The sequence below is a fragment of the Ambystoma mexicanum genome, chromosome 4q, assembly GCF_040938575.1.
Source record: "Ambystoma mexicanum isolate Mex_15411 chromosome 4q, UKY_AmexF1_1, whole genome shotgun sequence".
In the NCBI taxonomy this organism is placed as follows: Eukaryota; Metazoa; Chordata; class Amphibia; order Caudata; family Ambystomatidae; genus Ambystoma; species Ambystoma mexicanum.
The window spans coordinates 1,248,259,538-1,248,285,697 of record NC_090928.1 but is presented as its reverse complement, the minus strand read 5'-3'; the positions used below and the strand labels follow the sequence as shown (position 1 = coordinate 1,248,285,697).

General features: G+C 46.9%; 1 protein-coding gene across 5 annotated transcripts in view; it reads right to left on the bottom strand.

The window, feature by feature from the left end:
- The window catches only part of LOC138468321 (exportin-5-like), a 2,334,215-nt gene that overhangs the window by 214,475 nt on the left and 2,093,580 nt on the right, over positions 1-26,160 (bottom strand). For all 5 annotated transcript variants that reach the window (XM_069608827.1, XM_069608826.1, XM_069608825.1 and 2 more), the window contains one exon: positions 10,817-10,954. In XM_069608827.1, the coding sequence (XP_069464928.1) occupies positions 10,817-10,954 (138 nt within the window). The remainder of the gene's footprint in view (positions 1-10,816; positions 10,955-26,160) is intronic.

The window sequence follows — 26,160 nt, the reverse complement described above, 5'->3', positions numbered from 1 at the left end:
GAAGCAATCTCCACCAGGAGGCTTTACAGTGAAGCTGCTAGGTTTGTGGCAAAACGTATACCTCGTAGGATGCATCTCTTAAAATGAGACACGTGACAGTTCAGAACATGGTTTACTTTATGCAACAGTATAATTCTCTATCCTAGTATTATAGAGCGAAATCGGAGTGTGAACTCCTTTGGAGACAGATTTCTATCTCAATTACTCAAATGTGATAACTTGTTTGTATCAAATATGTTGCCAACTAATCCACATTGTAAACAGAGTAATCATTTGAAGAATGTGGCATTTTCATTTTTCTAATAATTCAATGTTAGTTGCCAATAATTGCTGAAATTGATGTCCATTTTATGATAGATTACCAATTCGATTCTGAAAAGAGTGACCATTTGCTTTACTCATGATGTTGTGGGTTTCTTAAATATGTCTTCCCTCACACACAAACACATACATCCAGACATTCTCTTTCGTCTATAGGGTCGAGCCACACTTACATCTTGTACTTTAGGAGCGGTTTTATCTATTTAAAATCCTTATTGAGGATTTGTACTTAGTTTTAGTACATATTTCTCATATTATCCAAGAAAACTGATTGCAGGGTTTTTTTTTTTTTTTTAACAACGTGCCTGTGCGCGGGGACGTCACACGCCCGTTAACGTTTGTCTATGTCTTTACTCGTCGGACTGAGAATCAGATTTAGGACCTGTACTTATTACAAGTACATGGCTCCTACATATTTACATTTAATCAAACTATTCTTTTATTTCTAATACAGCATTATTTCACGTAATATCACGCATGCGCACTGTGACGTCATATGCCTTTTTACAAGATGACATTACAGTATTTAAGACAGTCATTTTGGGCTGCATCATCAACCTGGATGCCGTTTCTGTTGATGGCACAGTACTACCATGACTAAACTTGTCTGAACTAATTAAGTGTAACAAGGCATTATTTTTGCTTACAAAGAGCTGATCTAGCTTTTTTCCTTTGAAACTCACGAAATGAATTTCATTCTGGTTTAGGATCCTAACCTTATTTCGTGGACATTGCTGTGACTACGGACATTCTAAGTGTTAAATACCCAGTTTAAGAATCTATTTCCTCCTACCCAAATCGTTCCTAAGCATTGGCTAACTACGATCTTATCAATTGTTGGTGAATCCTTATCAACCTTCCATTTTTTCTGCTTTTTCTCGAATTCCATTTTGAATCTATAAACAGATCTCAGATCTCCCATTTGTTAGGGATTGGCAGCCATATTGTTAAGAAATCACCCATTGAGGGTTCTACTCTTTTTCTCTGAATTAAGAATATGTATCAGGTGACACAAGAGTCAGAGATTATTCTTTAGGTAAGCCCATCAACTCATCATGTCTTGCATAATAATAGTTAGAATTTGGCAAAAATAATGTGTAATACATGAATGTGAATACTTGTTTAATTGTTTCAGTATACAAGATGCATCCAATCACTGTGGTAATAACTAAAAAAAGTATTTTTTGTTGAATAAAACTGCAAACAGCATCTTTTAAACATGTACTAATGTGTATTATTTAAATTGTTCCTAGATGTTGTTATTGAAATATGTTCATTTGCCCCTGAAGTGAATTCTTACGAAACGCGTTGGGCAACAAATAAAACTACCAAGTATGATAAAGAGTTTCTATTATATCAATTCTTTGGATATGCACCGAACTTTATAGATTCGATTGATGTTTCTTTACCAAATGTGATTTTATATAAGAAAGCTAAACATAATATATCGTTTCAAATTATTAGGACTCATTACTGAGCCATTTATAGTGTGCAGAGGACGGGAGTTCCCACACTTGGGAACTTTATTTTTTGTTTCAAATGTCGCAACCCATATGCCAGGGTTGTTTATCTCCTCTGCACCTGAAGTCAATTTAATATTTGTTTAAAGGTCATAATTCAATACTAATTTATTTACAAAGGTGTGCAGGTCGATTTCCTTCTTTTCTGAGACTACCTCTAATCTTACTTGCTCAAGTTATTGTCGATGTTGTAAAAGTTTGTTGATTCAACTAATAAACAACTATTAATAAAACAAAATAAAAAAAGATAAGGACCCGACACAGTAATCAATTTCCCTACTAAACACAGATGTAAAGATACTGGAGAAAGTGTTGCGTAAGAGACTGGAGGGGGTCATGCCTTCCCTGGTCCATGGCGACCAGGTCGGCTTTATCAAATGGCGCCAAAGATCTGACAACACCCGAAGACAATCAATCTAATGCACGAAAGACCGACCTCGATGCCTGCCGTCTCGCACTCGACTCAGAGAGGGCCTTCGATAGGGTGGAGTGGAGGAACATGGCCATCTTCCTACAGAAAATGGGAATTGGGGAAAACATGAGGAAATGAGTGGGGGCTCTATATAGGGTGCCAACTGCTAGGGTACAGGTTAATGGGGAACTGACTGCCCCGTTTAGCTAACTAGATGTACAAGACGGGGTTGCCCGTTGTCCCCCTTACTATATGCACTCACTATGGAACCCCTGGCAAAAGCGATAGGAAATCACCAGGGAATTCAGAGAGGGGAAGTCCAATTCAAGCTTTCCCTATTTGCGGATGATATACTGGGATACCTGGTAGATACTCCAGCCTCCCTCCTGGCCCTATTCTCGCTTATCAACACCTTCTCAGGCCTACAAATTAAGTCCAAATCAGTACTGATGCCACTCTGGGCAACCGATCCAGCTCTCAATCCAAGAAGCCAAATGCTAGGGGTCAGAGTTTAAAAATGTGCGTTCCCGTACCTAGGGGTACAACTAACCAGAGACCTATCGATACTGGCAACAGGCAACTTTGAACCGCTCATGGTGGCCATAAAAAACGACCTGAACCGGCAGGGAAAGATATTATCCTAGTAAGGACGCATGACAGCAGTGAAAATGAATTTCCTCCCAAGGCTTCTATACCTGTTCACGGCCCTCCCCACAAAAACAGAGGACCTTTTTTAAAGAGCTCCTCCATAGCTATAAAACACTGAGGAGTAAGCGGCCCACCCTTACCCTGCCCAGAGAAGAGGGGGGGGGGCTTCAGCCTCCCAGACTTTGCACTTTATCACAAAGAAGCTCAGCTTAGGGTGATCCTGGAACATATGCGACACAACCTGGGGACATATTGGACATACCTCGAGGATATAGATGCACCGGTTAAAGTGAAGGATCTACTATGGGCCTCCCATAAGAGGATACCAAGTAGACTAGAAAACAACCCTACCATCGGAGTACTATGGTATGCTTGGAGTTCGACTGCAGTCTTTTTTTTCTTGGACCGATGTGATTGGCTGGTCTCTCTGGAACGAAAGTCTGAGCAGTGGGAGAGGGGCATGGAGGGATGGGGTCGGTGGGGGTGAGGAGAGGACAATAGTTTGTGCGGTGTGCCTCTGCAAACTCTGCCGGCATGCGTGGGGTATTGGTGGGCAGAAGTGTTGTGTTTGGGTCATCGTTTCTGTGCGCCTATCGAGAGTGTAAAGTGCAAGAGGGTTTCAAGAGTAGGGAGGGAAAAGCCAGGTTTTGAGGGCCTTTCTGAATGCCAGGTGAATGTCAATATTGCGAATGTGCAGGGCTAGGGAGGTCCACGTGATCAGTGCTTCGATGGAGAAAGAGGATCTGCCCAGTCTAGAGGAGTAGTAAAGTAGGACAACTAAGAGTCCTGTAGTGGTGTTAGCGAGTGGCTTTGTCTTGAAGGAATTCCGGGCCGACGTTGTGGATGGCCCGGTGGGTGATGCACTTGGCTTTAAAGGTAGCGCGTCGACCAATAGGGAGCCAATGGAGGACTCTTAGTGAAGGGCTGATGTGTTCTCTTGGAGATAGGTTAATGAGCAAGCGGGCTGCAGTATTTTGGTTTCTTTGCAGTTTCCTCAGCTGAAACGCTTGTGCGCTTAGGTAAAGGAAGTTAGCTGTCCTGGTGATATAATAACTCAACGCCCTCTTCGGGTCTAGGCGATGTAACCGTTCCTCCTACTTAGAAAGGTGCGGAGGAGGATAGAAGACTGGAAGGTTGATGAATTGCGACAGGTGGAACTCTGAGACAACCTTGGGGAGGAAACCATGCCTTACCCTGAGTGAAGCTTTCTCCCAGAATAAATGCAGTGGCTCACAGCATAAGGCCTGTAGTTCATTCACCTGCCTAGCAGATGTAATAGCCACCAAGAAGGCTGTTTTCAAAGAGAGGAGCTGTAAGGGACAAGAGTGCATAGACTCAAAGGGAGCCGCCATCAAAAATGTAAGAACCACATTAAGGTCCCAATCCGAGATAGCAAAGGGAGTTGGTGGAAACTTATTTACAAGGCCTTTCAGGAATTGTGTGATTACTGGGATCGTAACAAAATGAACCTTGATCCAGGGATCTTTTAAACAGATAAGGCCGCCAAATATCCTTTGACTGTGGTGACCTGAAGGCCTGCAGAGGTCAGTGACAGAAGGAACTCCATCACTGTAGTAGTGGGGCAAGAGATGGGGTCAATCTCTCATTCCCTACACCACGCCTCAAATCTTCTCCATCTGCACGCGTACAAATATCTTGTAGGTCTGCATACAGCCAGCAACACTTCAGGTACTTCCACAGAGAGGTCCAAGTCATCATATCTCATCCTCTCAAGAGCCACGCATGTAGGTTGTGGGATTCTGGGGTCAGATGAAGTATACAGCCTTCCGACTGGGTTAGGAGATCCGGACGTCGAGGCAACCAGTGAGGTGGACAGACCCAAGAGGTTGAATTACCACATACTTCTAGCCCAGTCCAGGATGACCAAGATCATGGGTGCTCGAAACCGCTTCAACCTCTGGAGAACTCATGGAATTACAGGAATCGGAGGCAACGCGTAAAGGAGAGGGAAGATCCAATCACCAGAAATGCGCCCCCAGTGCACAGTTTGCTGGGCATTCCTTTGAGCAAAACTGTTCGCATTTCCGATTAGGCTCTGTTGCAAACAGATCCACTGCTGGGGTACCCCAGAGAGCAAAGAGCTCCTCTAGGACTTCATGGCACACTTCCCATTTGTGCGAGACCGTGCTCTGTCTGCTCAGAGCATCCACCAAGTTGTTCTCTGTGCCCACCAGATGAACTGCAGAGACCGAGATCCTGTTCTCCAGCAACCAGAACCAAAGCATCATCGCCCCCATGCAGAGGGGGCGGGAGTGCACACCACCTTGCTTGGAGAGTGCACTGCCACTGTGTTGTCCGTCAGAACGAGGACATGTTTCCCCTGCAGAGACAAGGAATGCTTTCAGGGCTAGCCTGATAGCTCGCAACTCCAGCCTGTTGATGTGCCACCAGGCTTCCATCGTTGACCATATGCCGGTCACCTGCAAATCCTCACAGTGAGCGCCCCAACCCTTCAGAGACACATCCGTAACCACATGGGTCTGCGGCCAAGGAGATCAGAAGGGTTCCCCCGCCAAAAGACTGTTGCGGTCGTTTACCACTGATGCTGACACCCATAGGAGATCCGAGAGAGAGCCAAGGTACTTAGACCACTGATCCTACAGTAACATTTGCAGGGATCTCATACGCAACTTGGCCTCTGGCACTAGAAAAATGCAGGAGGCCATGAGGCCTAGGAGGCGGAAGAAGGAAGCCGCTGGTAGAGTGGCATGGTAACGGAACAAGTTGACCATCTGTGTCAAGCTGACTACTCTCTCCCCGGGAGGGAAGGCATTACCCACCTGGGTGTCTAGGAGTTCTCTGATGAACGTGAGCAGCTGGACTGGTGTCATGTGGGGACTTCTTTAAGTTCAGGGAGAGGTCCAGCTTGTGCAGCAGCGAGCAGGTGTCCTCTAAATGGGACAGGACCTGCACTAAAGACTTCCCCCAGATCAGCCAGTCATCCAGATATGAAAATACATGGAGTCCGGACCTCCTGAGGTGAGCCGCAACTACCGCCATGAGCTTGGTGAAGACCCTTGGGGCGGAGGTTAGACCAGAGAAGCACCTTAAACTGATGGTGCATATATACTATGGTGAACCTTAGGAACTTCCTGTGCTTTCGATGGATTGGCACATGAAAATAAGCATCCTGTAGGTTTATCAACACCAGCCAGTCCTGTAGTTCGAGAGCGTGGAGAATCTCTCTCGGTGTCACCATCCTGATTTTGACTTTTCTCAAGAACTTGTTCAAGGCCCTGAGGTCCAGAAAGGGACGTAGACCTCCACCCTTCTTCGGGACCAGGAAATACTGGGAATACCAACATGATCCTCCCCTCGGCTCGGACGGTACCTCTTCCATGGCACCCTTCAGCAACAGGGCCTCAGTTCTTCTTGGAGCTCTTGTCCCTGTTGGATTGGAAGTGGGAGCGGTCTGTCCGGTGGTTTTCTTACAAATGGCAGACAATAACCAGACTGAAAGAGCAGTAGAGTCCGGGCATCGGAAATAATTCCCTGCCACTGGAGCAAATGCTCCGTCAGCTGACTTCTTAGTGTTAAGGCTATCGCCATAGATTGGCTCAGGTATACCAAGCGCTGCTCTTGGCACCAAGGCCTGCTGCATGGGGAGGGAGGGCGGTTAGCCTTGCTGACTCCATCATGCTTCTTGAACATTTCAAGCATCAAGGATTTGAAATCCTCCCACTCTTGGCGGGTGGTAGGTCCAGCCAATGGCTTACCTTTATCTGTCGACTCGGAGTCCTGACGGTGGCAGTGACGCCTTTTCTTCTTTCGGGACGAGTTAAAGTGGCTCCTCTAGTGGGACCGTTTCTTCTTCCGCCTGTGTTCTCTCTCGGGGGTATGCCCCTCAGTTTCGGCCTCCGAAGACCGAACCCAGAGCGAGTTTGGAAGCTCGATCGTGAAGGGATTTAGGTTGCATTTTGGCACATGACTGACACTAGTCAGTCCCGTGACCCGTGCCGAGGCACCAGAGACACAACTCATGTGGGTCGGTGATGGACATCTTGGTGCCACAATCGGAACACCGTTTCAAACCCGATACCTGAGCAAAAGACATCTTGCGTCGAGGATTTTGAAAAAAAGTCCCAACCTCTGTTCCCAAGCAGCGTGTTAGCGTGCAGAATAAAGGAACTGAGGTTGGGGCGTAGTGGCACAGTATTTATACAATGCCCGATATCACGTCCAGAGCGGACGATCAGATGCCGAGCAAGACGGATTGAAGGTCTGGTCAATGTGCACTACGTCCCCTGTATAAAACATTCCAAAGCAGCGAAGCTGAGGGAATATCTATCAGGTGAGGAATTTGCGAGAGAAAGGCAATCCATTGAAGAATGGCTCCGTGAGCGAGATCGCTTCTTCGTTGTTAGGGAGATAGGGAGAATTCTCTGTTGAGGCTGAATTTCCTAACCCAGTGAGTCCCCCAGCAGCTTTGCTGGATTTTTGGGGTTTCTTTTTTTCTCCTGCCAAGAGTGAGACTCTTTTACCCTCACTCTTGGACATGATTTGAGTGTGTTTCTTTGAATCTAGATATGCTTAATGGGCTATGGGGTCTTTTACCCCATAGGGCTTCATGTGTTTTTGTGATGTGTGTTATACAGCACCCTCAGTGCAGTAACACAGGGGTGTCATAGTGACCCCCCAGTATAGACTCCATACCCTGGGACTGACTACTGTCTCCCAGGGCATGTAAAGTCACCATTGACTTTACTAGCCTTAAATTCTGAACAGAACCAGTACAAACCATCATATTGTGGACGTACTGTCTGGGGCAATTCAATTGCCCCGGGGTCTGTTAGTCGAGGGGGCACGTCTCCATCCCCCCTGATCGAGTTTTGGCTGGTGGCAGTGGATACTACTTTTTATATTCAACCGCGAATATTGTCCTATGGGATTTCCCATTGTTTTAGGCTACTATCTTTATTTAATTATTTACGGTAGCCTCGAACATACCGCCGGTTTATTTAATTAATATTAATTCTCCGGTTGGTATTTTTTGCCAAAACTTGATTCTAAAATGGCGTCTGTGTTCTCTTCTGTGACTCCAACCCAAGTCCAGCCCTTTGTTCCACTTTTTGGCGGGCTTCTCCACAGAAGCCCTCCAAAGTGGTGCCACTCTGTCTGGGGTACTTAGGAGGGGTGGAGGGGGATTTAGGCACCCTGGACTGAGTTGCCTAGGCAACTCAAGTCGCACTCCGTCCTGATTGGCCCAAGTGGTGAGCCGGCCGGCTCACCACTTAGCATGTTCGAGTGATAGCTAGGCTGAGTGAATGGGGGTTTTCTGCATAAAAGCAGGGCTTTGGGGACTGGAACTTCAGAAGTTGCCACAGGACCTAAGAATCCGACGAGGGAGAAGCTGAGCTGACCTGCCACGACGCCACCACTGGTGGAGCCCTGCTGGACTGTCTCACCACTTTTTCCAACGACAGAGGAGATCTCCCACCGGAGAGTCTTCTTCCTTTGACTGGTGGGGATAACCAGTTTCACCGTCTTTTCGCCTTCCCGACGTACCTCGTGGCCGCCTTGCCTGTGCCAAGCACCCCGGCAACCGGGATACCACGTTTTACCACGAACGCGAACAAAAGGTACCACCTTTAACCGGAAAACTCCCCGGCTGGTTTCTTCCCTGGCAGTGCAACGACCTTCATCTTCCCTCCAAGTCGAGATCTTCTCTTCCCCTGGACGACGACGCGACTTGCACCCACTGCCAGGAACAACTGCCACCGCTGGAGGATCCTTCCCACTTAAGGTACCGTGTCCCGCCTGGCTTTCGAACCTGGGTTAGCCTGGGACACCCTGGCTAAACTTTCCTAAGCCTCTCTAAACTCTTTTTGAACTCTCTGCAAGACTTTCTAAGCCTAGTGTAACTGTGTGATCTTGGGCGCATTTGTGCTCTGCTCTCTCTAAGAGTGGGCCCAGCCTTTGGACTTAGGCTCACCAGCAACTTTTGCTCTCCTGCCTTGCTAACAGCGTTCCTGAATCTTAGAGTGGTGTACCTTTCCATATTCTGTCTTTTTCCCTCCCTTTCTCACAGACTTATTGGAGTGCCATCTAGTTAAGCGCTCACCTCTGTATGAAAATAAGTGGTGTTTTACAGTGACTTATCTGATAAGGAAAAAGAAAAGGGTGTATATATTACAATAGTAACTGTGTTTAGAATATTTTACAACAAGAGTGCTGGAGTGTTTCAAACCGTGTGTTTTTAAATAAATAATTATATACTTTGATACCAAAGCTCTGGTCAGTGTTTGCTTGTATTATTGCATCTGGGTACCTATTGTGTATACTTTGCATACTGCCTAACTCTTCTTGAGGGAAGTCTGACTGCTCAGCCACAGCTACCAGGTAAATCTGGGTGGTACAGACTGCTACCAAGTGGGTTTACTGCCAACACCTGTAGTCTTAAATCTTTTGCAGTGTTCCCTAAGGGAACTGCACAGGTTTCTTCCAAACATTCGCCTTGCGCCAATGTCTACTCTCCTTCTCAGGGGAAGGCCCCTCGGTTTGGGCCTCTGAGGACCAAGCGGCTGAACGTGCCAGGGATTTGGACGCCGGTCGGCCCACCAAGAGCTTGGCTGCCCACTCTCAAAGAGATTTTGAATTCATATTTCGACACGATGCGGCCCCATTGGTATCGAGACCAGTGCCGAGGCACCAAACACGTCACGTGGGTCGATCAATGACATCTTGGAGTCACAGTCAGTGCAGCGTTTGAGCCCCGAAATTCAAGGAGCGGACATTGTCGCAGGATGAACAAATATAAATTAGATGAAAAAAAATGTGAGTGGAGTTCGATGAACTCGAAAAAATCACTATGTTCCTCACAGAGCAGCGTGCAGAGTGTAGTGACAGTATATATATATATATATATATATATATATATATACATACATACATATACATACAACGCCCTATGTCACCTTTGGAGCCAACAATCGAGCACTGAGCAGGACGGATTGACGGGCGAGTCGAGGTCCACTACACCCGCTGTTGAAAAATAATTCTGAGCAGCAGAGCTGGATGAGGTTAACTATCTAATGAGGAATCTGCAGAAGAAAGGCAATCCATTGAAACATGTTCTTTCCGTTATTACACTGAGTTCAGATAGTGCCAGTTCATTATTGCTCTCACTCAAACAATCGCATTATTAAGCCACACAGGGTATGACATCAGGCTCTTGCTCTGGTTGAGGCACAGGTCCTATTATGAGGACTTTAATTATGGATAAGTAGCTCTGTTTGTAGACTAATACTTATAATGGGGATTCTATCTAGTGAGACCATGAAACTAGTCGGATGCATGCTTAATTCGATCACATTCAGTGGTCGAAGTGTACAAAAAGAAGTAGTGGAACTATGTTCCCTACTGGCCTGCACCCACTCCCCACAAACCCCATCACCATGCCCCCTCTCAAACACAATCCAAATCCCAAACACATGCACCTGCTTTTTAAGGGAACGTTCAGTGTAGTGCACTAAAAGTGCAAGTTTCAACTTCTTCGTACACTTTTATTTTAAAATCAAACCATTACCGAATGGTTTCTTTTTAAAATAAAAGTATGGGAACAGTAAAACTTTAAAAAAAAGTAAAGGAGCACCGTTCCCAACCGCTTCTGCTCACTTTGACAACTGATCACATTGGGTTTCAGAATTTCTGCAGCTTCATGACATGCATTTAAGGTCATGCTGACCATTTCTTTGAGCTACACCCAGTTTCCCTCTCATACGATTTTGCTGTTTTCACATATTAGTAACTCAATCCTAGTCACCAAGAAAAAGCTGAGCAAGAGATATTTGTTCATTTCTGTTCCTTAAGCAGGCCAAATCAGAATCATTTATATAGTTACATTACAACTTGTTTTCTATGTAACCGCAGCAGCTCCAAATCCAGCTCAACTTACCAGAGCCTCATACATCTGGAAGGCCAGATGATTAAGCACCTTAAATGTATAATCATCTTGACAGTTCTTCAGTATGCCTTTCAGGACCGATGAGAAACAATGTGTCACACAATCTACAGGTAGAGGCTCGAAAATCACCTGCAACAAGAGAAGATCAAATTGGCAATTGAAGAGTAACTAATGGAAAGCAGAAGCCTTAGACTTCATCTTCAAGCATTCTATTTGTTTTCTACAAACCTAGATGTGCACAAACATTTTCCTAGGATTGGACGTTTTCCAGACAGAACTTTTGACTTTCTATAGAAAGAACTTTACTTTCAGTTCTGCAGCCCCTTCATTACTAAACATGTATTATAATGGGAGAGGAGGAAATGAGACAGAGAAACACTGTATTCCACAAAGAAATTACTTACCTCCGGCAATGTTCATTCTGATGGATGCTACTCTAGCATATCTTTCATCCTAGATATATTTCTCCTTCTTTAGCAGATCTCGGAAATGTTTAAATAGTAAGGGCCGCTGTGCAGCATTGCCGTAAATGTCCCTCTGCGCTCTTCGTTGTGGAAGTTGGAAATGGTGAGTCAGTGGTAGGAAAGCTTTTTCTTTTTTTGCTATTGTGTTGAACCTTTACAGACCTTTGGAGATAAGGGAAGCCTTTTTGGTTCACTTACGTCGCTAAGCTCATCTGTTTTGGGACAATGATCAGTTCCTATGGCTGTCAGTGCAGGCAAATTCAGTTCTCCATAGTAAAGTTATCCGCTTTATTTTTCCATGCACATATCACCTTATGTGAAGTGTGGCAGGAACACTTTGTGTCCATGTAACTTTGTTTTTTGGCAGGGGATACTTTTGTTGCGTTTTTGTTTTTATAGTCCTCTGCACTGTTGCACTCCAGAGCACTTACTACCACTCAATACCATGTATAACACCATGCATTCTAAAATGGCGGTGCCACGTGACCTTCATTGTACTTTGACCATCTTGTAGTTTGCCAGTGGGTGGATTTGCCATACATGGTAAGCCCTTTCCGGGGGAAAGCTCCAGCTTTTGCAGGCAAAGTAGCGGTCTGCGTGTATGGCCAGATGTTGGTGGCTGGGTCAGTTCAGACCCAGTCCACATCAATTCCAGTTCTGTCTATTGCTAGATCCTGTGGTGTTAACTCTAGCCCGGATGTTGGTTAAAATGGGGACTCCTGCAGCTTTTTGTCAGAACATTGTTGGAAAGAACATCCCCTAAGCAGAGCAGCCCATTGAAGACCGGAAACTCATTTTGGAAGATCACCAGCAGCCCTTTCTTCAATTGCCTGGCAAAGCCCTGTCTCTCTGCAGATCTCCTGAGACTTTCCTCAGTGCTTCAACCCTTGGCCTGCTGGTAACAAACAGTCCTGACCCCTACTTGAAGGTCCACCCGGAATCATCCTGTGGGCTATGTGATGAATCCTGCAGAGTCACCCCAGAATCCCAGCCTAGAGCCTCCTGCCATGTGGCGATAGGAAGGCAGACGCTACCTGATCCTAACCCTGGGGTGAGGGGGTGAGATCAGGTGGAAGGATCATATCGGAGGGAAAGGCTGTCAAGTGAATGTGGCGACTGTATTTATGTGCACAATAAAAACAAACTAAGAAATGAATGTGGTGACCTCGTCGGAAGGGATGGGGTATTCATACTCTATTTTGATTATGTCTCAGCCGATAAATATCGACTTTTCATAGTACAAAACGAAATTTGTTACAAAACAGAAAAAGAACCATCAATTCATTAAAACATCAATAAACCCATTATTTGCAGAGTTTTAAAAATGTCATTAGTATGATCTCATGTCCAGGTTTAAGTCTTTCCAAAACTCATCCATATACAACCCTTCTTCTCTGAACAAATCGATTCAAAAATAAATGTTTAGATCCCGTGTTCCTTCACATTCCAACATATGTCTTAGGGTCTGCACGATGGGCATATGGCAATAGGTGCAAGAATTAAACTGTGTGGTTCCTTGGTTCCGAAAATCCTTACTTCACCCGTGGGGAGCAGATTGAGGCAGAACCTTAGGGATTTTATTCTTCCTCTTGGACTTGGAAATGTCCTTAGACTTCTGGCAAGAAAACCCCTCGGTTTGTCCAGAAAATACATCGGTCTTGCCAACTTTGATCTTCGTGCTTGATTGATAGTGTTTATCCAGTCGCTTCTCAGATGGGCAATTTTAGTTTTCTGGGGATTATTCAGTAGTTCATTTTCCGTGCATTCACAGATTTCCAAAAATCTACAGGCATCAGAGCCCAGGTTAGTTCGAAAGCTGTTCAGACACCTATTCAACATTTCATTGACATTTTCCAACAGAGACCCAGACTGGGATCACCGGATTCATCTAAACAGTAAAATAACTTTCCAATCCACCCGCATCTTCATGGAAGAGAGACTCAGCTCATAGCTCAGGCAATAGAATGGAAGGATCATAGGTAGAGCAAGTACTGTTTACCATATCCAGCCTCCCAGCCAGGACCAATTGAAGTTCCTAGTCATCAGATTTATTTCAACCCCATTCAGCAGAAAAGGAATTACCTTTGATTTGTAAAATCTTATCAGTGGAATTAAAGAAAGGAGAAATGATTTTACCATAATGTTCCTTCTATGGATTCATCTTCCACAAATTCCTCATCTGATATATATGCCCTCCAGCTTTGCTGCTTCGGAAACATTTAGGAGGCGTAGTGGACCTCGACCAGTCCTCAAGCATCGATCCAGCTTGCTCAGCGTCTGGTCGTCGGCTCCGGACGTGACGTCATGCGTCGTATAAGTAACGAGTCACTACACCCCGATCTCAGTTCCTCCTTTTTTCCAGAGCACCACACACAGCATATGAAAGCAGAGAACAAACGGGCTAATGAGCCCTTTAAAAAAGAACGTAATGATAGACCTCCGAAGGAGGAGCAATTAAAAAAGAACACCAAGAGTAGTGTTAGAAATAAAAAAAATGTTAAGACTGTCGCAGGAAGACAGAAAAACAGACACAGAGGACCATCAACAAGTCAACATTTTTTTAAATAGAAAAATGCACACCACCCACCGACTTTGAGATGGGAGGGGAGATGAGGCATCTGTGGGAAAATAATCCATAGAAAGAACATTACAGTAAGGTAATTCCTCGGTCAGTGAATCGCTTTTCTCCAGCAGATTCCTCATCTGATAAATTCCCATAGCAGTAACGAAGGAGGCGGGCAGAAAGTCATACTAAGAAATTTTGCAGCACAGCCCTGCCAAAACGCGCATCAGAAGTGCAAGCTACATCTAGGCTATAGTAAGGTATGCAAAAATGAACATGCCGCAGCGCGACAAATCTCCTGGACAGGGAGCCCCCTTTGCAATGCGGTGGATGCAGAGACCCCTCTTGTGGAATGGGCCCTGATGCCTGCTGGTAATTCTTTCCCAGCGGCCTGGTAACATCATCTATGCAGAGAAATATCTAACAGGATAAAGTCTGCTTCGTTATGGGCAGGCCCTTATGGGCTAAGGAAAAAGCCACGAAGAGCTGGTCAGCCCTTCTGAAATCAGCTTTCCTGGCGATATAGTAACTCAATGCTCCCTTAGGGTCTAGACAATGTAACCGCTCCTCCTGCTTAGAAGGGTGAGGAGGAGGATAAAAGACTAAGGTCGATGGACTGTGACAAGTGAAATTCTGATACAACCATGGGAAGGAAGTCAGGCTATACCCTGAATGAAACTTTCTCCCGGAAAAAGCGCAGGAAGGGTGTCTTACAACATTAAGGCCTGTAGTTCAGCTGCCATCAGAAATGTATTAACCAGATTAAGATCCCAAGGTTGACAACAAAGGGAGTTGGCGAAAACTTATTTACAAGGCCTTTCAGGAATTGTGCCATGACCAGGATTGTAAAAAACAAATCTTGATCTGGGGACCTCTTGAACACAGACAAGGCCACCAAATATCCTTTGACTGTGGTGACCTGAAGGCCTGCAGAGACCAGTGACAGAAGGAACTCCATTACTGTTGTGGTGGGGTAAGAGATGGGGTCAATCTCACGTTCATTGCACCACGCCTCAAATCTTCTCTATCTTCACACTCGTGTGAGACCGTGCTCTGCCTGCTCAGAACATCCGCCAAGTTGTTATCTGTACCAGCCAGATGAACTGCCGAAACCGAGATCCTGTTCCCCAGCCACCAGAACCAAAGCATCATCGCCTCCGTGCAGAGGGGGTGGGAGTGCGCACCACCTTGCTTGTTGAGGTAGTGCATCACCACCATGCTGTCCATCAGAACAAGGACATGCTTTTCCTGCAGACAGGGAATGCTTTCAGGGCTAGCCTGATAGCACGTACCTCCAGCCTGTTGATGTGCCACCTGGCTTCTGTTGGTGACTGGAGGCCGTTCACCTGCAAATCCTCGGAGTGCCCCAAATTTTCAAGGACGCATCCGTGACAACTAGGGTCTGAGGCCAAGGAGGCCAGAAGGGTTCCCCTAGCCAAAAGACTGTTGCTGTCCGCCCACCAGGACAGGTCGTTGACCACTGACGCAGACACTCCGAGGAGATCTGGGAGAGTGCCGAGGTACTGAGACCACTGATCCCTCAGTAACCACTGCAGAGATATCATGTATCATGTGCAACCTGGCCACTGGCACTAGTAAAATGCATGAAGCCATGAGGCTTAGAAGGTGGAGGAAGGAAGCCGCTGATAGAGTGGCATTGTTCCAGAATAAATCCACCATATGTGTCAAGCAGTCTGCTCTCTCCTCGGGAGTATCTAGGATTGCTCCGATGAACTGGTGTCATGTGGGACTTCAGGTTTTGGGAGAAGCCCAGCCTGTGCAGCATCGAGCTGGTGTCCTGCAGATCGGACAAGACCTGCAGTACAGACTTACCGCGGATCAGCCAGTCATCCAGATATGGAAATACGTGGACTCCGTATCTCCTGAGGTGTGTCGCAACTACCGCCATGAGCTTAGTGAAGACCCTTGGGGCAGAGGTAAGACCAAAGGGAAGCACCTTGAACTGATAGTGCATATCTCCTATGGTGAACCTTAGGAATCTCCTGTGCTTTTGATGGATTGGCACATGGAAATAGTTGTCCTGTAGGTCTATGGACACCAGCCAGTCCTGAAGTTCAAGAGCGTGGAGAATCTCTCTCAAAGTCACTATCCTGAATTTGTCTTTCCTGAAGAACTTGTGCAAAGGCCCCGAGGTCCAGAATGGGACCGAGACATCCTCCTTTCTTGGGCACCAGGAAATACCGGGAATACCAACCCCTCTGCTCGGGAGGTACCTCTTCCACAGCACCCTTCAGCAACAGGGGTCTCAGTTCTTCCTGTAGCTCCTGTCCCTGGTTGGATTGGAGGTGGGGGTGGTCTGTCAGGTGGTTTTCTTAGAAATGGCAGACAAAAATCCCATTGAATGAACTGTAAAGCCCAAGCATCAGAAGCAATTGCCTGCCACTGGAGCAAGTGCTCCGTCAGCTGTCCTCCAAACAGTGCGCTGTGAGGGGAAATGAGCGGCTTTGGCGGCACTGCACTCTTTTGCCACAAGGAGCAAATTTCCTGTAGCCCTGTGCCCTAGAGGCGGAGCTACAAGCAGGTTCGGCCAGCTGAGCAACTAGGCCTAAGGATTTGGCAGCAAGCTTTTATTCCTTGAACTTTTCCAAGGAATTGTCGGCTTCATGGCCGAAAAGAAGATCGCCCTCAATGGGCATGTCTAAATGTTTTACTTGGACATTAGGTGAAAAACCAGAGGTTTTTAAGTAGGCCTGCCTTCTCAGCGTTATGGCCGAAGCCATAGATCGGCCCACATAGTTGGCGATGTCCATGCCCGTTGCCAACAACTGCTTGGCCACTTCCTTCCCATCCTCCACTAGCTGCAGGAAGCCCTCGCGCATCTCTCCTTCCGGGACATACTGGGCAGCATTCTCCACCGCTGTCCATAGACCGAAGTAGTATTTGGCAAAACTACTTGCCACACTGGTAGCTTTGAGGGCCACGCTACCGGAAGTGAATGTCTTCTTTGCCAAGGCATCATCTTTTTTGCTTCTCTGTCTGGGGGCAGAGTGGATGTAGATGGTGCAGGTCTAGAAGAGACCATAAGAGCATGCATAACAAGCTCCTGTTAGGCAGAATCCTGTGCAGTTCCCTTGGGGAACACTGCAAAAAGATTAAGACTACAGGAGCAGGCAGTAAACCCAATTGGTAGCAGTCTGCACCACCCAGATTTACCTGGTAGCTGTGGCTGAGCAGTCAGACTTCTCTCAAGATGAGTAGGGCAGTATACAGAGGATACACAATAGGGCCAAAAATACAGTGCCGCAAACAAACACACACTGACCAGAGTTTGGTATCAAAAGTGTATAATTATTTATTTAAAACACACTTTAGGAAATACACTAAGCACTCTAAATCAAAGCAAGTTCAAACACAGTCAGATAAAGTATACACACCTCCCTTAATTATTAGACCAGTCTAGGTTAAAACAACACTAGTTGTAAAAACAGATGCGAGCGCTTAACTTAGATGGCACTCCAATAATTAAGTTAGAGGGAGAGAAAAAGGCAGGTCATGAAAATAAACAGTTCCCAACACTTTTCTAAGACCACAGCACGTTAGTGAAGGCAGAGTCTACTGTAGAGCCAAAGTTCATAGGCCAGAGCCACTTTAAATGGAACAAAGCAAAATGTGCCCAAGTCTTTGCAAAAATGTTCAAAAGAGGTTGGTTCGATGCCAAAGATAAAGTTAGAAGGTCTGGGGGCCAACCCAGTTGGAAAGCCAAGGATTTAAGGGTCACCTTTAGCGATCCGAAGAAAGGGAGGCCAGGCGGAACACAGTACCTTTAAAAGTGAGGAAGCTCCAGCGGTGGCAGTTGTTCCTGGCAGCAGGTGCAGTTCGTGGTTTCGACCAGGGGAAGAGAAGATCTCGTCGAGGAGGAAACTTGGAGTCGTTGCACTGCCCAGGGATGAAACCAGCTGCGGAGTTCGTTCGGTTAAAAGGTGCGCTCCTTTTATTCGCGGCCCCAGTGGACTGAAGCTTGGCTATCCGGCCGCCGGGGAGCTTGGCACTGGCGATTCGACCAAGGGACGTCGTGGAAGGCGAATGTCGAACTGGTTGTCTCCACCAGCTCAGAGGGAGAAAACTCTTGCAGCAGAAGATCTTCTCTTGTCGTCGGTAAAGCGGTGAGGTCGTTGCAGCAGGGCTCCACCGGTGGTGTCATCGTTGCAGATGGCTCAGCTTCTCCCCTCATCAGAGTTCTTCGGTCCTGTGGCGACTTCTGAAGTTCCAGTCCCAAAAGCCCTGCTTTTATGCAGAAAAACCCCCATTCAACAGCCTAGCTGTCACTCATACATGCTAAGTGGTGAGCCGGGCGGCTCACCACTGGGCCAATCAAGACAGAGTGCGACTTGGGTTGCTAAGGGTGCCAATTCCCCCACCCACACATCCTGTGAATCCCAGACAGAGTGGCACCAGTTGGAGGGCTTCTGTGGAGAAGCCCGCCTGCCAAAAAGTGGAACAAAGGGCCCGACCTTGGTTGGAGTTACAGAGACTGACACGTACGCCATTTTGCAAAGACCCAACCGGTGATTTTATATTAGTTAAATAAACCAGCGGTATCTTTACAATGCGCCAAAAAAGTGGTGTGTTTAAAATGAATGGGAAAATCCCATAGGAAATATTCCTGTGGAATATTTCGCCTGGTAACCACTGTCACCAGCCAGAAACTCAACAAGGGGGGGGGCTGGACAGAGCCCCCTTGAAAACAGACCCAGGGGTAATCTAATTAACTCCTTCCAGTACTTCAACAATATGATGGTTTGTACTGGTGGTTCTGTTCACAATTTTGGACTAATAAAGCCAATGTTGACTTTACATGCCCTGGGAGACAGTAGTCAGTCCCAGGGTATGGAGTCTATGTTTCGGGGTCACTATGACCCCCCTGTGGTACTGCACTGAGAGTGCTGTGTAACACATCTACCAAAACAGAGGATACCGTATGGAGTAAAAGACCCCATAGCCCATACTAAGTCAAAGACATACCTAAGAGTGGGAGAAAAAGAGTCTCCCTCTTAGCAGGAGAAAAAAACAAACCCCAAAAATCCAGCAAAGCTGCTGGGGGACTCACTAGGTTTGGGAAATTAGCATTATAAGAGAATTCTCCCTAACAGCCCCTGCGGGGAAGGCTGAGAGGAGAGGTATGAGGGGGTCTCCTCTAGCCAGCCTGTACTTCCCGGAAATTGTGGAGCTGACAGGAGGAATGGAACATGGTTTGCCATAAAGCTATTAGGCAGAATCCAGTGCAGTTCCCTTAGGGAGCACTACACCAGATTAGGACTACAGGTGAGAGCAATAAATCCCCTTTGGTATCAGTCTGTACCACAAAGATTTAGTTGGTAGCTGTGGCTGAGCAGTCAGACCTATCTCAAGAGGGAGATGAGCAGTATTTCAGGGTTTACACATTAGGCCCAGTAGACTATGGAACAAGGAAACACTGACCAAAGCTTTGTAGTGAAAAAAGTATATATATATTTATTTTATACACTTCTAACCAAACACATGTATCACAAGTATCAAGCAAGTTAAATTAAGTCACGAAAAATATACACACTCCCTATATGAATTGTAGACCAAGTGAAACGGAGTGAAAACTGAGCAAAACGGCCCAGTGAAAACTACAAAGGATCCTCTAACAATTCCTCACAAGGGAGGGAAAGCACAAGTTATTCAGAAATAGATTCTTATACACCCTAACAACACTTCCCATCAGTTGTGACCCAGTTCAGCAAGACAGTGCATCAAGATAAGCAATACTTAGAATGAAAACTGAGCAAAATGGCATTTCACAATGATTATGCAGTGGGAAGAAAGAGTAGTTATAAGAAAGGGGTGCACCACACAGTTCGAATGGAGAATCAATCTCGAGAAGGCAGATCTAACAGATGTGACCAGAGTCAGTAGGCCTGTGCCAGAGGTAGTGGTACAGGGCAAGGGCCCAGGAGCAAAATGTTCTTGTAGCTGCAGTCAAGTCGCTGGTTAACGATATTTAAAAAAGGTGGTTCGGGCCACTGTTGCGCACAAGAGAAAATGGCCGCTCCCGTGTAAGCTCTGGCAGAGCCCAGGGCCGAAATGCCAATATAATTGTTAATTATGTCTGGTTCGACTCGATTCTTGCAGATGACGTGCAGTAATATCCACAGATCACCTACATGAAGTTTGAAGCTGTGGGTTGAAAGGATTCCTGAGATATAAAGCTCCGTAGATCTCCGGTGCAGTGGGAGACACGGCCCTGAGCCTGCCGAGGAGCAAGAGGAGGAGCCCGGCGCCGGAACAGAGCGAGTGGCGAAAATTGGCCATCACCCCGTGAGGGCGAGTCCTCCGGACAGCGTTGAGCACCCGCAGACACCTCCAACTCCATAACAGCTGCGGATCGCGGGGCGGACGGCTCCGACAGAGCTGGGACCGCGGCAGAGGAGGTAGGAAGTACACGCCTCCGGGTGCGCTCTCCCGGCCCGCGAGCAATACATAAGCCGCGTAACGTCCCCAGAACAATTGGGAGCCTTGGAAGGACTGTACGGGCGATCCAGTGATATGAAAAAAGACTCGGCCCCCACAGGGGAGACGGGGCATAGACATACGGAAGGGGGGTGCAGCGCTAACTGTTCCTCTCCATCCCCCCACCCACCCAAGAAGGAGATACGTGGGATCCAACCTGGCCTGAATGAAGGAAGAGCCAACAATAACCGTCCAGGTTGCGCGCAACGAAGCCTCCCCGGAACATCCAGTAGACTGGATTGACAGAAGGCCCTCACGGGCTGAAGAGACACACCAGTCCCTTGCCACCCCCCACAACTAGACAAAAGTCCACATCAGAAGAAATAAATAGGGCACTGGCAAAGGCGATGGCACAGATTCTGTGGTTTTTTTTGAGGGGGTCTAGATAATAGTGCACTACCAGAGCTCACCCCCAAGATATGCAGAGGAGCCGACTCGAATTAGCTCGACAGAGCAACATCACATCCGAGGAGCAGGAATAACGGGGTGAAGAGCGTAACACAACCCCATAAAGAGCTACCATGAGCACCTCTCTGGGTACGACAATTGCGAGAAAAAACCCCCTTATCAACAACACATTATCTCCCCAAATCACCAGAGGGGGCATCGCAAATCCTTATAAAGGCATCAAGTCGGCTCTCGGGGGTGAACAGACACGCACACCGCCTGCACCCACAAGGGTGCAACATCACCATACAGGGTACGCTGGAAACTTGTTGCTAGGAGGGCCTGACCCCCTCACCCCCACACACTGGGCGCAGGAAAATCGTCATAAGAGACACGGGCGGCCCCCTCGGATACTCATCCCCCGAGAAGAAAAGATGCCCAAGAATTTTGGCCCTTAGAAAAATAGAGGAACCATCGATAAATACACAACTACAATGCAGAGGGACATTGGGCCCGAGATGAGCGAAGACGTCCCCATACAGGAAAAGCAGGTCCCTTCTGCATCGATGATGGATCCCCAAGCAGTTTTCCTCGCTATGCAGCAGGGCTTCGCAACCCTCACCGACAAACTAGGCGGCATCACAGCAAATGTAGCTTCCATCAAAACTCAGCTGGATAAAATGCCCCGCATGACTGAGGCAGAAACGAGGATATCAGGCACAGAGGATGCCTTAGAAACCATGAAGAATACAGTCTCCACAATGGCAATAGAATTGGGGACAGTGAAGGCTAAATGTGAAGATTTAGAGGCGAGGTCTCAAAGGAACAATATTCGCATAATTGGAATCCCGGAAGAAGCAATGAAAGGGTCAATGGAAAAGGCAGTGGAAAACCTTCTGCGCACGTTACTGGGAGACCCGGAGTGGTCGCCAATGTTCATTGTGGAACGAGCACACAGATCACTCGCCCCAAAGCCAAAACCCGGGGCATATCCCAGGCCCATCATAGCCCGCATGCTAAACTACATAGAGACCTGATCCTGAAAACTGCCAGAGAGAAACAAGAGCTAAAATGGGAGGCCACCATCATACGCATCTTGCCAGACTTCACTCTGACGGTGCAACAAGAAAGGAAGCTCTTCATAGGGGTCAAGAAAATGCTTCACGATCGACAAGTGCAATATGCAATGCTCTACCCCGCCAGACTCAGAATTCAACATCAGAATAAATCATACTTCTTTACATTCCCAGAGGAGGCGGCAAACTTTGTTGAAACGCACTTTCCCGCTAACACAGTACAAACTTAAACAGAAGGGACTCTAAATATCTCCACGGTCATAAGAACACAAGCACGTTCATGATGAAGAGTAATAGCAATAATAGGGGCTCCCCCCTCAGAAGGTCCACATCTGGGGTATCTATGAGGTATGTTACAAAGTGTACAGATGTACATTACCCCGGAGACATCGTGATGTGAGAAAGTAACAAGCTGAACCAGATTCAATACATGCATCCAATGTTGGCATGGGCACTGGGAAATGCTGCAGGCCCCCCTGTAGCAGGTGCTCATGATGTTGGTGGGGAGGGAGGGAATCGAAATGACAGTTGAAGTTTGGGGAACTGTGAGAGTGGGGGGGTTCAATCGGGGAAAGTTGGGGTTTAATCTTGGGAGGAAGGATATTAAAATAAAAAGTGCACAGGACTTGAACATGAAGATCACTAAGCACACAACAAGAACATTTTGGCGAGTACACAACGACAAGTATCCCGCTGATAATGGCTAAGGCAGGCAGAGACAATATTAACATTTTAAGCTGGAATGTACGGGGCCTAGGATCCTGTATCAAAAAAAGAAAAATAGTAGCATATATCAACAGACAAGCTGCCAAGATAATCTTCCTGCAGGAAACCCACACTGGACCACGACAGGACAAGAAATTGATACCGAATTGGGGGACACATCAATATTTCACAACATATTCCAGAAGAGCGAGAGTCGCCGCTATTCTGATACACAAAACATTACTGTTACTGTTTAAATGCATCAGAGCTGAATGTGACCCTGAAGGAAGATACGTAATACTTCATGGCAATCTCTATGATAAGGAAATAATCATTCTTAATGTGTATGGTCCAAGCATTGATCAACAAGAATTCTACTCCTCAGTGTTTGGAAAATTGGCTAATTTCCCCACAGCCCGGGTGATATGTGGCGGAGACTTTAATACTATTCTGGACGTACAACTCGACCGCACATCAACCCAGGCTAGAACATTATCGAAAGCAGCTCAGAGAATACTAATGCACACATCGGATTTAAATCTAAAGGATGCTTGGAGAACATTAAACCCCTCTATGAGAGAATATACATATTACTCCACAGTCCACGATATGCACACCAGAATAGATTTATGGTTAATAGATAGCGAAATCCTGACATGGGTAACAGGCACCCACATTCACCCTAGGACATTTTCGGATAATTCGCCCATACAACTATCACTACAGATCCCTGGCAGGGTTAACGATAGACCGCCATGGAGGTTTAAACCTGTAGCCCTGCGAGATCTTGTCTATAAGAATGCGGTGGTGCAACAAATACAAGAATACTTTGACATCAATGAAAACTCGGTTTAGAGTCAGGCAATACTGTGGCAAGCATTTAAAGTATACATCAGAGGACAATCACTATCCACTGAAGGGGGCATTCTCAAAGATATTAGGGGCAGGCTAGCAGGACTAGAGACACATATTGCTTCCTTGCAATCCCAATACACACACACCCCATCATCACAACTTAGCTCAGAAATGAAGACCAAACTCTATGAATACACAGAAGCAGCAGATCAAGAGATCTGATACTTCAACAAACCTATCGCGGCACGTAGATATGGGGAAGGAGAACGCCCAGGGAGGCTGCTGGCTAGAGTAGTACGTGGAGAAAGAGGTTCCACTACCATACCCTGCATACAGATAGCAGATGGCACAATATCCACAGATCAGAGCAGAATAAAGGAGACATTCTATAAAGAGCTATACTCCCCTCAGGGTAACGTCACAAACCCCGAAATAGAACATTATCTATCTCAAATACCAACAACTCTCTTAGCAGATGTCAACAGGGAGAAGCTAGAGGAATCTATTACGGAGGCTGAAATAATGGAGGCAATAAAAGCGCTCCCCAATGGGAAAGCCCCCGGCACAGACGGATTGGGAGCTGAATTCTATAAGGAATTTAGTCACCTTTTAGCACCCAGACTGCACGCAGTTTGGATGGAGGCCTCAGACAAGGGTGAACTCCCCGAAACCACTAGAGAGGCAGTAATTACACTTTGCTTAAGCCAGGGAAACGTCCCGAGGAATGCGTGTCGTATTGACCAGTGTCACTAATAAATACAGATGCCAAGATCCTAGCAAAAATACTAGCAACCAGACTCACACCATTGATGCCCTATATGGTACATGAGGACCAGGCAGAGTTCATTTTGGGCAGATCCACAGCAACAAATCTAAAACGGTGCCACAAGATCATGGCTACAATACCCGCGATACTCGAGGGATAGCGGTTTCCCTTGATATGCGAAAAGCATTCAATACTGTCTCCGGGCCTTTCCTGTTTGGGCTATTGCGAAATTATGGGTTCGGCCCAAAATTTATAAAATGGATTCAAATATTATATACACGCCCCCAGGCGAAGAGTAGAATCAACAGCTCCTTTACAGACATACTTGAACTACTAGGAGGCATCAAACAGGGCGGCCCTTTGTCCCCGTTACTCTTTGCTTTAGTTATAGAGCCTCTAGCTGACATTCTCAGATCCAGATCCAGCGAATTCGGGATTTGGCTCGAGGATAAGCTTCAAATTATAACGCTATATGCAGATGATATTTTATTATATTTAAAGAATCCTGATCGTACACCGGGCAGGGTCCTGGCAGAAGTTAACAAGTTCGGTGAATACTCGGGTTTACGCCTCAACCCGAACAAGTCAGAAATATTCCCACTCACAGACAACACAGCGCAAACCCAAGATTTACATGGTCTCATATGGAGTACGGTGCACATCCTGTACTTGGGGGCTAACATCGCTCGGCCAGCACAATTATCCCGCACCCTAAACTATATTGTACTTGCTGATACGCTGTGTGCCAAAATGAAAGGCTGGAATGCATATTGATGATGGGGAGAATAGCACTAAGGAACAAGTTACTTACCTGTAACTGCTGTTCTCCAGCATGGGTCTGGCATGGATTCACATGCTCATGAATATTCCCCGTCGTCAGGCTGGGAATCCTCGGTAAAGAAAAAACCAGTATCAGTTTCGTTTCTGATCGGTCTTTCGTAGTAATAACCAATCACTGATCTCTGCGTCATACTGACCACAGCCAATGACTGCCCTCTACCCAAGCCCCGCCTCTGGCAGCCATCTTCAGATTTGGAAGCACGTGAAGTGGCAGTATGACCAAGTGAAGAGCCGCAGAGGGGTAGGCGGGAGGGTTCGCATGTGAATCCATGCCAGACCCATGCTGGAGAACAACAGTTACAGGTAAGTAACTTGTTCCTTCTCCAGCATGGGGTCTGGCATGGATTCACATGCTCATGAATAAAGAATACATAGCAGTACACACATGCAAAACCACGGGAGGTGGCAAAGGCTCAACATTAAGCATTACATCAAACTCAACATTAAGCATCTTACCTCCTCACCAGGCCCACCTTCAGGCGAACAGGTTGCGCAGCACTGCTTGGCCGACCCTGGACTCCTCCCTGGAATCCCGGTCGACGCAGTAGAATTTCGTGAAGGTGTGCGTCGACCTCCACGTAGCAGCCCTGCATATGTCCAGCAGGGGCACACCAGATAGGAACGCCGTGGTAGCTGCGATCGCTCTGGTGGAATGGGCTCTCGGACGGCCAGGGAGCGGTCGGTTTGCCAACCGGTGACAGTACATGATACAGCCGGAGAGCCATCTGGAAATGGAAGCCTTCCAGAGAGCCTTCCCCTGATTGACAGGTCCAAAGTTCACAAAGAGTTGTGACGTCTTCCGAAAACACTTCGTGCGGTCTATGTAGAACTTCAGCGCTCTAGCCACATCCAGCGAGTGCAAAGTCTTCTCAGCCGGCGACGAAGGCGACGGGAAGAACACAGGCAACACCAAGGGTTCGTTGAGATGGAAGTCCGACGGTACCTTGGGCATGAAGGAGGGGTGCGTCCTGAGCACTACCCTTGTGTTGTGAAAAGTCAAGTACGGGGCCTTGCAGGAAAGGGCCTGGATCTCTCCCACTCGTCGTGCGGAGGTGATGGCCACAAGAAACGCTGTTTTCCACGACAGAAATTTCAACGGAGCCGAGTGCAGAGGCTCGAACGGAGGTCCCATGAGCTTGGTCAGCACCACGTTGAGCTCCCACGCCGGGGCCGGAGCCTTCACC